Source organism: Micromys minutus (assembly GCF_963924665.1).
Source record: "Micromys minutus genome assembly, chromosome: 1".
NCBI lineage: Eukaryota > Metazoa > Chordata > Mammalia > Rodentia > Muridae > Micromys > Micromys minutus.
Genome location: NC_137969.1, coordinates 79,746,574 through 79,760,351, shown reverse-complemented (window position 1 = coordinate 79,760,351; position 13,778 = coordinate 79,746,574). Strand labels below are relative to the sequence as shown.

At 44.2% G+C, this 13,778-nt stretch overlaps 1 protein-coding gene across 1 annotated transcript; it reads right to left on the bottom strand.

Moving 5' to 3' along the window:
* Positions 1-3: 3 nt before the first annotated feature.
* Positions 4-10,299, bottom strand: PRDX6 (peroxiredoxin 6). Its single transcript, XM_080929989.1, has 5 exons — positions 10,142-10,299; positions 6,584-6,740; positions 3,116-3,262; positions 1,761-1,907; positions 4-302 (listed from the first exon to the last, which is right to left on the bottom strand). Exons 1-5 carry the CDS (start codon positions 10,234-10,236, stop codon positions 174-176), a joined length of 675 nt encoding a protein of 224 aa, XP_080786115.1. The 5' UTR covers positions 10,237-10,299; the 3' UTR covers positions 4-173.
* Positions 10,300-13,778: the final 3,479 nt, after the last annotated feature.

Genomic DNA, 13,778 nt, shown 5'->3' with positions numbered 1-13,778 from the left:
AGGTTTGGTGCCATTTTCGTTTAATGAGCCACTAGTATAGCGAGCGACCTACACGACTTCGGCTGTGACCACGCCACAATCTTTCTATGGAACTGCAAGGACCCACGGCTGGTGAGCTGCCTTCCTCAGGTTCCAGTGCTGGGCGCAGCCGCAGCCCCAATTCCCGAAAAGACTTAAGGCTGGGGTGTATAACGGAGGTATTTTTTGCCCGACGGGAGCTCTTTGGTGAAGACTCCTTTAGGGAAAAGTTGTTTGGCTTCCTCTTCAGGGAGGGTGGGAACGACCATCACGCTTTCTCCATTCTGTTGGGGGACATTAAGAATGGTGCAATTCAATCTCACAGTAATATTTAAAGGTCTGGAAAAGCAGTCAATGTGCGCACTCCTTACTCTCTTCGTGAGGAACTTGTCTTACATGACGTTAGGAGAGTGTTTCTCCATCTTAAGTAGGAACAGTCCTGTTTTAAATTCTACCATAGCTGGCCACTACTCGAAGTTTAACTCAAAACCTACTCCCATCCCCAGTTTACAGATCCTACTGGACTGGATCAGGCTAGATTCCCTCACCTCCTGTGCCCCACACCACTTGCTGGAAATGTAGATGACTTGCCTGTCAGATAAGCCAAAACCCAATATTCAAGTCACCACACAGAGGAGAAAGCAACACCAAGACTCTCTTGTCCTATTACCTGCAGAGATCTCTCTTAGGTATGAGACAAGTTTGTGCACAATCTGGGGGTGGTAGTACATGTCTGTAATCTCAGCACACTGGAGCCTGAGGCAGATTAAGATAAACTCTAAACTCCTGTTTTAAACGGGGTGGCGGTGGGGATTGATTCTGAAGGCAGAGTGCTTGCCTGGTGTGCACAAAGCCCTAGGCTTAGTTCCCAGGACCATTTGCATTTATAACTGGGCATGGGGACACATCCTTGAGATCCTAGCACTTGGGCCAGAAGTAAGATGATCAGAACCTGAAGGTCATTCTCGGCAAAATGGTTGTGAGCCAGCCTGGGTTACATGAGACACTCCCCCTACCCCCAGCATGTTTCTAAGCAAGTTTCAAAGACTTATATGTTTAAAAGGTTGGGGCTTAAGAGACAGATGCTATATCAGTACATCAAGTTACACAGCCACTGCGAGAGGTGAGGCAGCCAATCAAGCTTTGCATCCCTCCTGATTTTTGAGACAGGACCTTGCTATTAGCTTAGGCTGAGCTTACGATCCTCCAGCCGTGGTCTCTAGAACGCAGGGACCATAAGCTCCATCAAGTCCCACCCCAACTAGCAATAGTTTGCTCATCAGGTAGTAGATGTAAGGCTTTAAAAAATTTGTCTGTGTTAAGTATCCTGTATCTGAAAAGGAAATGTTTTATATTTGGGCGTTTTTGAATATGGAGTATGTGCACTTCCCAGCTGAACATCCCTAACCTCCAAACATCGAAATATGAAATGCATCATATCCTCAAGAAGTCCTGGATTTTTTTGGAGTATTGTGGAGCTGAGATTTTTGGATTAGGAATGTTTAACTTCCAGATGAAAAAAGGATCATTGTGACCTATATGTTGGAATTTTAAAGGGTTAGCAAAAAACCACAGTTTGTGTTATATACAAACAGTGTGAATAATCTCTTAAAACAAATCCCTGGTACACTATACTGGGACAATAAAAAAAGCCCCAAGAAACCCAGACCCTGAAAGTGGCCACAAGACTGTCCTTTGGATCTTTTGGACAAGCTGGGTATCCAGTTCTTAGGCAGCTTTACCTTCCAATCAACTGGGGTGGCAACTGGCTTTGAGGCTGTCAGCTGGAGAGAGTCGACCACTCTGAGAATCTCATCGAAGTTCCTGCCCGTGGTGGCTGGGTAGAGGATAGACAGCTTTAATTTCTTGTCAGGGCCAAAAATGAACACCTGGAAAGCACACACATGGGCATTCTTTAGTACACGACAGTAAAACTGCTTCTGGACACTCAGGTTCCTGAGTTCTCCCCAGTCAGAAAACAGAACCCGCAAAGGAAAACGGAGCTCATTAGTTATAACGTAGCCAAACTAGGGAGGGAAAGAGTCCTCCTAGTCCTAACACCCTTCCTCTAACACAGGGGTTCGCAACCTTCCCAATGCTGTGACCCTTTGGTATACTTCCTCATGTGACCCCCAACCACAGAGTTATTTTGTTGCTACTCCATAACTGTAATTTTGCTAATTATGAATCATAATGTAAATACTGATATTCAGAATATGATGTGACCTCTGTGAAAGGGTTGTTTGAGAACCACTGCTCTAACAGTTGTATGATTAAAAAAATTTAAATAAATCTTATTTATTTTTGTGTGAGGGTGTGGGTGTACAACTGTGCCAATGTGAGAAAGGAGGTCATAGGTCAGATTGTAGGAGTTGGTTCTCTCGGGCACCATGTGGGTTCCAGAAATCCAATCAGATCCTCAGGGCTGGCAGCAAACACTCTCACGGGCTAACTACCTTGCTCCTGTGTAACAGTTTTGGGGTACCTTGTTTTAAAGCCTGATGCAAAGCCCCCAGAAAGAGCTGGAGTCACTAAGCGACTGGAAACAGAACGAAGGAGTGAGTGAGAGAACAAGGTTCTGTCTGGGTCGCAGGACGCTTTCTAGCTTACTGTCCCAGATAGAAAAACATTGCAATGTAAACTTTTCAGGGTCGAGCCTCAGGCTTGACCTAGTACTAGTTCACTTAAGAGGGCTATTGTGAACGTATTTATTACGAATGTGAGCTGCAATTCATTATATAAATAAATACATTAGTACATTAGTAACACGGGCTGTGTATTAGTTGGAGATTAGGCTTGTTCCCCAGCGAGCAAATGACCTACAAGAAAGTTCTGGATTGTCCTGTCAGAACTGCTTTAAGGACAGCCAGTAGGAGACGTACAGATAAGATTTTCTAGCTCTAGAAAAGTTTTGGATATACCACTTACTTATGCATAGATATCCAACAGCTACGAATTAAACAGAAATTTTAGCTGAATATCGCAGCCGCTCTGCACCAGCACATAATAAAGGGCACAGTCACTAGCATACAGCTGTCTCACAACTGTACATCTTCTTGTTGGATTGGCTCAGCATTTACATGGCGTTATGACTCACCACACGGGCCGTCACAGGCATGCCTTTACTATCCTTCTCTGCTGGATCCAACATGCCCAACAGGATGGCAAGGTCCCTGTCCTTATCATCGATGATGGGAAATGGCAGCTTCTCTGTGGGTGCTTCACCATTGTAAGCGTTGATGTCCTGAAACAAGAGAAAGGGGAGCGAGACTCTTAAACCTACCTCGGTTCTTGGCTCTCGGCATCTCATCAGGCTAAGAGTCATCACTTTGCAAGCCAAGGACCCGACATCATAGTCATGTTCTCTAAGGAATTTTAATAAGATGCATGAACAGATACTTCTCATGGCAAGCAATTATTTACTCAAAAGAATATTAGCAGAGCGTGATATGCATAGGCCAAGGCCTTTCCCACATTGAGCTCCCTTGAAAATGGATAGGACTGAGGAGGAAGGGGAGGCTTCAAGAAAGGAGCATAATCTCTACCTGGGCTCTGAAAGACAGGTAAAGGTTTTCACTAGGAAGAGCAAGGCCTTTTGGGGAGAAGAGGGATATTAAGGAGACCATGTGGGTAAGTCTATGCAGAATCTACTGTAGGAAAGTGTGGAAGGTAACTAGGAGTTTAGGAAGCAACAGGGAAGGGGATTTAAAATTAGAAAAAGGTGAGTTTATTATTTAGTGAAGCTCAGAGTGGATCCCAGATCGACAGAATGGCAGATTTAAAGCTGTTGGGATTGGTTTGCATTTCTTTGGAGATGAGAGGAGACACAAATCTCTCTGAAATGGCTAACACATTCATTCATTTTATTGCCTGAAGTGGCCTTTTGTTGTGGGTCACTGGCTCCCTTATTTTGTTACCAGCCAAATTAGAACCAAAGCAGTTTCCTGCCAGCACACCTGGAGCCTTCCTAAGTCATCAGGTCTAGATCGAAGCAGGCACCGGTTTTGCACAATTGGATTTATTTTCTATTCCAGAACAACACAAGTTTGGAAACTTCTAAGGAGGCAGAAGAAATGACCCAGGGCATGGTCCTATCTAGGCGTGTTATGTAACGACAAACTTTGAATTCTTCTGTGATTTATTTATATTTTGATATTGATAGACATTACTGAGTATTGATACATCAATTCCTGACCTCGTCACTTGTTTAATTGAAAGGACATTACACTCACAGACACCAGAGAACCACATTATTTACCCTAAGTCTGGACAATTTCCCTCTTTACCATATAGCACGGAAAGAACCTTGAGGTTCAGATCCTTTTCAACTGTGTGAGCTTGAGCAAGTCATTCCAATACCCCTTGGCTTATGGTAAAGGGCTTCGACAGAATCTACTGAGAAACTGCCCATGAGGAAGTGGTGGAAAAGCCAGTTACCGGTTGCCAAGGTATATAGAATGAAAAAAATCCACCTCAGGGAAGATGACAACCCTGTTTAATCTCCTACGCATCACCCTTTTGATCCTAGACATTTAGGATTAATTGGTGTGAAAGGACCATGGAATGTAGCCCAATGCACACACCAAAGTGCTACCTTTTATTCAATTTCATATGACTGACAGTGCTCAGTACATACATAGAAATGGGAGGTATTATGTGGTATATTGTAGCAAAGCCATTTTAAAACATCCAGTCCAAGTAATACTTCTGCCCAAAACAGACCATTTCTATTCATTTATTCAACAAATCCTTTCACCTATACTAAGAACTTTTTTTAGTAACATATTTATTTTATGTATATTGGTGATTTGACTGCGTCATCTTCGTGAGGGTGTCAGACTCCCTGGAACTGGAGTTAGAGACAGTTGTGAGCTGCCATGTAGTTGCTGGGAATTGAACCTGGGTCCTCTGGAAGAACAGCTAGTGCTCTTAACCACTGAGCCATCTCTCCAGCCCTCAGTGGTTCTACTGAGAACTTTTGGAGCAGTAATTAATTTACTCCTGTTGGACCCCCCACTCCCAAGGGAGAAAAATAATAATGGCCAGACAAGCAATATGTAGAGACTTAGACAAGGGCTAAAGAGGAGATATGAAGTACGATCAGGTGTTATAATTTTAGATAAAGACAGAAAGAAGGGTTATAATGAGGTGTCATTTGAGGGAAAACAGCAAAGCAGTATAGTCCAGGTAAGGTGGGTGGATGTATTTAAAACAGGGTGTCTGTATCAAATGAGTGTGTGGATAAACCAGACAGGGTCAGGGTTGTGAAAACACGAGGAGTTAAGAATAGCCCTGGAGCTCCAACTTAGAAACTCCAAAGTGTGGCAGCTATTAGCTGGAATGAAATAGATCATGGTGTCCACTTTTATACATGCTAGATTCAACATGTCTGTATGGCCAGGGAGGTGCCAAGGAGACCATGTTTTACTACCTGGGGGCCAGGAGAGTCCTGACAGATGGGACTCTCTTATCTTTAGTTTATCTTGGTGAGTGGAAGAGCTCACCAGAGAGAAGTGGTCCATGAATGAAGTAAGCCTGGGCCAACTTTAGCACCAATTAGGAACTGGGAGACAATGAAGAACAATTCTAAGCCTGGTCAGCATCCTGAAAAGCCAGAGCAGAGGTTTGGAGAGATCAATTGGGCTGAATCCTACTGATAAACCAGAGAAGATGGTGACTGAGAAGCTATCATTGGACCTAACAACACAGAGATCACCACAAAGTAGAAGTCTGACTTCCAGTTAACCAGTGAATTCTGAATCCGAGGTTTATATAAACTTTTATCTCAGAAACCAAGTTACATTCTATGAAACTTCAGACTCATAACACATGTCAATCAATACTTCTCATACAGAAGAGGGGAAAGCAAAGTGACTTTTTCTGTTTTCTTACTAACAAACACAAAGACTTCCCTGACCTCTCTGGTCATTCAGCAAGTGTACAGGCATTTCTCCCTCCAACAACCAATCAGCTCTACAATGTATACCATTACCAACTCTTCAACTCAACTTGGACATTATCTACCTGCAGAGATAGCAGATTCCACAGAAGCATCAGATCAAGAAGATTATCCCAATTTTTGATACCAATCACAAGTTCCAAGCTGACTAAAAAACTGGGACACTTAGGATCCTTTCTGTGGGACTGGTTCACTTGTTGGAATTTACAAAATTAGAGAAATGCATTTACAAAGGAGGCAGATGAATAGATGTACAAATTCAGGATGGAGCTTCTATGCCCCAGGAATACCTAACCTTCCAGGAAAGCCCACTCGTTTAGCAAACCAGATCATGGGACTCTATTAGGATTCTTACGGGATTTTCACTGCATAGGCATCAAATCATCAACTACTGATGCACAGTTCAACCTTCAGCTGCTTCTCCCCCTAGTCCTGCCTGGTTCTGTTCAAAGCTGTGGAGGGCGCTGTGGCTACCCATTATCATTAGCATATAGAAAGACAGTGCATCTCAGAAGACAAAGGCTAGTAGGAACGTGTGGGAGGCAACAAGAAAGGAGAAATATATATTACACACACACATATATACCTCAGATCATAGAACTATACCTTGCTCCAGGCAAGATGGTCCTCAACATTGTCGACTGAAAGAGCAATCAACTTAACCTTCCTCTTGGCAAACTCTGGCGCCAGCTTTGCTGCTCTGCCAAGTTCTGTGGTGCACACTGGGGTAAAGTCCCGTGGGTGGGAAAAGAGAATGCCCCATCTGGAATGAAGAAGAAGGTCACAACTGAATGGAAAGTCAGCATCACCACTCGGAATGAAACACTCAGTATTTGCACTTAAAATGTCTGCATAATGAAGACATTTAAACCTTTTAGTCCCAACCCTGTCTCTAGAGAAGCCCAAGTGGACAGCTCCAATATCAACACACACACACACACACACACACACACACACACACACACACACACACACATCTCAATCAAAATAAATGGTTCAAAAGGATTCATTTAGGGTGTCACTTAAAAAAAAAAAACAAACCTAGATTAGGCTGGCCTTGAACTCAGAGACAGGTTGACCTTCGCCTTCCAGAGAGCTTGGGATAAAGGTGTGGACCACCACACCCCAGCCTTTTCAGTCAATAAAATTTGTGCTATTCAAGTCAAGCACCCTATTGAAATATGCCTTAAGCCTTTTTTTCCCTAGCACAGTCCTTGAAATTCATCTCCTACTATGCCCCAAATCCAAACTGATTATAATAATAAACAGATTATGTAACCCAGAGCAGAGAGCTCCAGACTCAGACTTGTAGGTAAATAAAATTCAGCTTGGCACTTGGCTTTCTGGAAGCAAGCAGATATAAAATCTTTCATAAAGCCACTAGGCTGATCTAACCTGTTGAACAACGAGCCCATATTTGTACCAAGACAAAATACTACTTAACAGTTGCAGTTTCTTTCTTAAGCAGAAAATACAGATATCCTACAATGTAGAGTTCCCCATCAACAGTTAGTTCTTAGGTAAAAATTACAATCTAATCCATGTCTAAGGTTAACATTGTACAGATTTTGAGGATGATTCAAACTGAGTTCCTGAGAAACTTCAGAGTACAGAGTCCATTTTCCTCTCCTTGGTGACAGCTCTTTCAAGCTCAGAGGAAACTGCTTGAGCCATCCAGGGCCAAGGTCCCAAACTAGAAGATTACACAATCTGGCCTCACTGAGCAAAGCAGACGAAGCTCCTGCCCTCCCCTGTACCTGCCACTCAACTCACAAGGCCTAAAAGGATGGGAAACCCTCTGGTGGAAAAGAGTTATCTTGAAGACGGATGTGTGATGTTTAGTTTTTTCTTTTTTTGGTTCCTCTCCTCTTTAATATGGGGCAGTGAAAGCAACACACATCTTTCAAGACTTAATCTAGCTGTCACATTTAGGCCTTAGGTTCTATTGAAAAGGACAGATGAGACTTAAGACAAAGGCTCTATAAGTTGCAGGAAAAGTAAAAATAAAAAAAGGGACAGAGCATTTCTTTATGTACTGTTATAGGAAAATTAGAACTTGTTAAAAGTTCGAGGCAACGCATTTTGCTGAGTCATGCTGGTGAATTACATTTGTGCACCACCCCTTCACACACCTCAGTGTATCTCAGGGTCTTCCAGGAACGGCTTCCCTGGCCCGCTTTCACTAATCTTTGGAGAAATTCAATTACATTATACCCCTTCCTTCCTCATTTTCTAAAGACCAAAGGTTTCCTCCCTTTACCCGAATGGTGTCTACCAGAAAACTTGTGGTGCAGTTGTTTTGATTAGTGAGGAACCCTGGGATACATAAGATGTTTTTCTACATCCTCAGACCACACAGCTCCCACATTGGCTGTTCCTAATGGTCATGGGTAAAGTAATGCTTAAAGTTCTTTTTATTTTTCTCCTCCAAAGGACATTTGAGTCTGTAAGTGGCAAACTGATTTGAGATCATCTACAGAATGGAGTTTAGAAAAACTAGGCAAATTCCATGTATGTCACACAGGTGTAAATGTCTGTCTTGGTTATCGAAGGTGTATCATGACTCCCTGGTGCTAAGCACACTGTTATGCTTCTTTATACATTTACCTCATCTTAAGATACCACTTCATTGGCTTATTCAGCTGTTAGAGACAGAGCCTCACTAAATTGGCTTAGCCTTGAAGTTAGAATCTTCCCAACAATCTCCTTAGTGGCTGGAACAAAACAGTTCTTTGGACGAAGCAGGAAAACTTAACGTTTTAAATCAGATCTAGATCAATAAATAATCTCAGACCCCCCCCCCCACTCCAGTGTGGCTGTCTTCACAGTTCATGTGCTCCAGATTCATATTTATCTCTAGTTCATACCAATGAAGGGTTCCAGCAAGATCTCACATGTCCTGGGGGGTGTGGGCTGCAGACGGATTGGAAGGAACACTGCGTAAATCGTGGGCCGTCTTGGATAAATATTAACACTAGGTTTTGAGCTCCGAGACTGGCAGTCATGCTGAGTTCTAGACTTTTCCCCTGCAAGGTCTGAAGGTCCCATTTGCTACTTTTTCTAGTCTACCTCTTTGAAAAGACTGATTCTCTAATGCTTACTTCCCTGCCTGGTCACTGAGGAGTTTCATATACTGCTCTGTCCTCTCATACATACTAGATATGAAGTAGTTGGGCGCTGAAACTCCAGAACCTCAGTGTAGCCTGACACGTATGCAAAACTCAGACTGAAACTAAGCATCTTACAATGTGTGCACTCAGGAGCTGTAAAACTAAGACAATACCGGTGTACTCCTAGCCATTATGGCCACCACAGTTGCTATCAGCAACAAGGCCAGGGCTGATGCAAGGCAGAGGGGGAGGGGACCACTGGGAAACAAAAGAGTTTCAAAAGTGGGAGGTACAGTGTCCTAGCCTTGGAATGGCCTACGGTGGCAAAATGGTCCCTGGAGCTTATCAGCCTTTCCCTCAAAGCATTGCTTCTTCTAGAATCACGGCAGAGTGTTCCTGGTTCCTCCCAAAGCTGTTACAAATAATCTTGTTTTTGACCACTGAAGGAGGCTTTGAACAAAAACTTTTGGCTACTTACTTGGTACGGTAGTTTTAAAAAAGAACCCAGAAGTCCGCAAATAACCCGCCCCGAAGTTAAGCAGGACTTCAGATAACGTCGGGACAGCCCTTAATTTGTGCCCGTGTGCTCTAACTTTGGCCTTAGGCACCCACCTTCCGCAGGGTGCAAATTCTAGAGCGGCGGGAGGACCAGCAGTGCGACCCTGGGCGAGCGGCCAGGGAAGTGACCTCAAACAACAAAAGACCCTCCACAACCTCCCCTGGGCTTTCGGATCGACCATGACACAAACCCAGCACTGTATACAAAGCCACGTTAAATGGACAAAAAACCGTCCTTGGCAAAGTCCTCCTTCCCCAGGCCAGCCCAGCCATGCTGGGTCAGGGAAGGATCTGCTGATCGGCGCAGGGCAGGTCAGAGGTCGCAGGTCCCCAGCAACACCCGGTGATGTTCCGCAGGACCCCGGCGGCGGGCACGTGCGGGAACCGGTGAGGGGCTAAGCCAGCAGCGTGGCGCGGCCGAGCGCAGCACAGAAAGAAGCGGGGCAGGTAGATCTGGGGACCCGTCACAAGGCAGGGCAACACGGTGGCCACTTACGAATCTCCCAGGAAATCGTGGAAGCGGATGCGGCCAATGGTAGTATTGGCCTCAAAGTTGGGGGCTTCGTCCCCGAGAAGCAGCCCTCCGGGCATGGCGGCAGTGGTGACGCTGGGAACAAGGAGGCGCAGCCGCAGCAGTGAGCAGCGGGCGGGCTCCTGCGGAGACCTAGATCAGCGCTGGCCGAATGGGCGGGCCGGGGGCGGGGCTAGGCTGGGCGGGGCGGGGCGATTGCGAGTCTTGCCGCTGCGGTTCTTCACGTGGAGATTGCAGGTAGGTGAGATTCTGGAGCTAAAGGAGGCCACGTGCAATAGGAAGGAAGCGTAAGGCCGAGAATTGCGGGGGGCTTGTAGGTCTGGCGGCTCTGCAAAGATGCTCTTTTGCGAAGACGGAATTAGCGTAGACCTTCTGGCATTCCCACCCCTGTGGGACTTAAAATTTAGAGGTCTGGTGGTACACCCCTCTTTTACTGTGAGCATCTACTAGTTGGCTGAATGAATGACTACTCAGCCAACCTAGGCTGCAGAAGTTTCTCAGGATGTGGCAAGAACCAGACTTGTGGTGGGAACGAAGTCAGAGGAAGTGGCTTTCTTGTTGCACCAAAAATTCTATACAAGGGCAATGGAAACAACCTTTTTCGTTTTTCCTCCCCATTCCTGGAGTTGCCTATGAACTATAAAATGCTCAAAATATTAATCCTAAAATTTAAATACAGGTTTCACATCAGGCTTCTTGAAATTGAGTGTATGCAAGTTAATCTCCACAGGAAGAAGTGGGAGATTTTGATCCACTTATTTTCTCTTTTCCAAGCGCAAAGAAGAGCAGATGCCTGCCCTTATTAGCGACAGATGGTAAACATTCTGCACTAAAACCAGAATCTGTTAGCTCAGCCTGGTGATCGACAACCTGAAACCCCCAACTACACCGGGAAAAGGAGGATTGTAAAGGAGCTACAGAGGAAGTTCAGCCTTCCGGGAATGCTTGCCTGGAGTGTGGGAGGACCTAGGTCCAATCGCCAGTGCTAGGGCGTGGTCAGAAAGCTCTAGAGTCCTAGCTGGAGAGCCTAAGTTAAGTGAGGCTACCTGAAGGTTGGCTTCAGATTGTGCTGTCCAGCTTGGGAAAGCCTGCAGGACAGTATATACATGGCAAGTGCTCTGAGAGTGGCAGCTATTATTTAGATGATACGATTCATGCAGTAACTCTTAACTTTACTTATTGCTAGTTACACTGTGGGAGGCCAGACGTGAGACACAGTCCCAGCCCTCACAAGGAAAAGCGCATGCAATGATGATATCATGTAAGATGATAAGGACAGGGGAGTTGTGATTATTTGGGGTTCGGTGTGAGGAATCCTCTGGAATAGACTCAACAGACTTAAAGGAACGTCGTGGCAGTGCTGAGTGCAGTGACCCAGTATGACCTGTGTTTTCATTGTGGTGATGAGCCCTCACTTTTTGTCTGCATGAATGCTGGTTGTACCTGCTTTATTGTACGCAGACTGACAGTGAGATTACTGCCATACATTTTATTTTTTTTAGATGTATTATTTATTATATATAAGTACACTGTAGCTGTCTTCAGACACACCAGAAGAGGGCATCAGATCTCATTACAGATGGTTGTGAGCCACCATGTGGTTGCTGAGAATTGAACTCAGGACCTCTGGAAGAGCAGTCAGTGCCCTTAACTGCTGAGCCATCTGATAACTTAATTTCTAGCTTCACTCCACCTTTCTGTTTTGGATGCACATATCTTCACATTGTTTATTTACTTACTTTCATAGTTGGGAAGAAAAGTAACTTGACCTTCGAGTACTATAAGCAGTGTTGCAAAGATGGGCTAAAAATCAGATACATCACAATACCAAGAATGGGTGCAGAAACAAAGTGACTGATCTCTGTCAAAGGCATAATTACATAGCCACCACTTTAAAAGAAGCAAGTATCTTAAGATAAACACTTATTTCAATTTATGGTGCTGGAAGTAGCATACTGGTGGTGATTTAGTAGCTGTGTTTTAGCCTTGGCAAAAATTGGAATTCTTGTAGAGATTAAAGTGTCTTTTTGTTTGATTGTTTTTCTTTCTTTTTTTTTTTTTGAAGATTTATTTATTATATGTAAGTACACTGTAGCTATCTTTGAATATACCAGAAGAGGACATCAGATCTCATTACAGATGGTTGTGAACCACCATGTGGTTGGTAGGATTTGAACTCAGGACCTCTGGAATTGCAGTCAGTGCTCTTATCTACTGAGCCATCTCTCCAGCCCTTGACTGTTTTTTAAGACAGGGTTTCTTTGTGCATCACTGGCTGTTCTGGAACATGCTCTGTAAATCAGGCTGGTCTCCAGCTCACAGAGATCTGCCTCCCTCTGTGATCAAAGGTGTATGCCACTGCCCAGTTGAGATTAACATTTTTGACAACATAGTTTATTTCACAAAACATCTGAATTTCTGTCTTCTGAGAGGTCTACAGATCTAGCAACAGAAGGCTACAGGCCCACTTGGAAAGAGTGGTTACAAAGTAGCCTTGTCTTCTTTTCATGACTTTTGTCTTTTCTTTATTACTGTTTCTTCATTCTGTTTGTCATATTAAGAAAATGAAAGATAAAGGCAATTTTATTCAAGGCAAAAACCTGGTATAGTATAGGTTCTTGTGAAAACAAAGAATGTTCTCATGTATTTAGTATGTGAATGAAGTTATGTGCCCGCTGTGTTGTTTTGCCCTTGTAGGTGAGTGAGTTTGACCTTGACTTAAGTGTATGAAACCAGGAATTTGCAGGAGGACAGTTAAGACATTTTCTCAAGGACAAGTGAGAAGCACATGGGAAAGGAGGGAGGGACTCATTATGGGAGAGGCTAGAACATGGAAAAGAACCAGGCTAAGGGAACCATTTGGTATGAAGGACTGAAGATTCTGGTATCAGGAGGAAATGCTTTCAAACAATCTAATGGTTGGAGAGAACATCGCTGTCCTTAGAATTATCACCTGAGGGCTAAACAAGGAAGTGCAGAACTTGCCAGTGGGCTGTTGTCTGATTCACTCGGCCTGTCCTGTCCTAACTGCTTCACAAAGATTCACGGAAGGGCAAAGGTGTCCATAATGGCTCTCTCTCTGAGTCTCTCTCTCTCTCTCTCTCTCTCTCTCTCTCTCTCTCTCTCTCTGAGTCTCTCTCTCCTCTCCTCCCCCCCCCTTACCCACACGTTTCCAGTGGCCTCTTCTCTTCCTCTTTCCTCTCTTTCTGTCCTTTTCTGCCCCTCTTTCCCTGCCCCCACCCCTTTCCAGGTTCCTGCTCTACTCCTTGGCTCCCTTCCCCCAGTAAACTTCCTTTTGTACTAGTCCTGTCACATGGCTTTATTGTTCAGCAGACACCTTGGCAGGGCCTCTGAGGTGCTTTCTCCTGTTATGCCCTGTTTATAACAGGAATGTTTTGCATCCTCAGGACTCAATAGCCATTGTTAACAACTCTTAATGCTTTTTTATATTTAAAAGTTCTTCTGCTCTTTTCTGCTCATCTCTCTTTTCTTCCATACCTTGAAACACATCTTGTTAAATCCAATGGATGTTTTTCTTCACTTTCTATGTGACTACTTTATTTTTATTTTGGAATCTTTTTTTTTTTTTTTTTTTTTTTTT

Excerpts from the sequence above, each read along its gene's own strand:
- PRDX6 (XM_080929989.1), bottom strand. The coding sequence starts at position 10,236 with ATGCCCGGAGGGCTGCTTCTCGGGGACGAAGCCCCCAACTTTGAGGCC. Across the intron at positions 6,741-10,141 it reads CACGATTTCCTGGGAGATTC|ATGGGGCATTCTCTTTTCCC; the intron begins GTAAGTGGCCAC and ends TCTTCATTCCAG. Across the intron at positions 1,908-3,115 it reads TGCCTGTGACGGCCCGTGTG|GTGTTCATTTTTGGCCCTGA; the intron begins GTGAGTCATAAC and ends TGTGCTTTCCAG.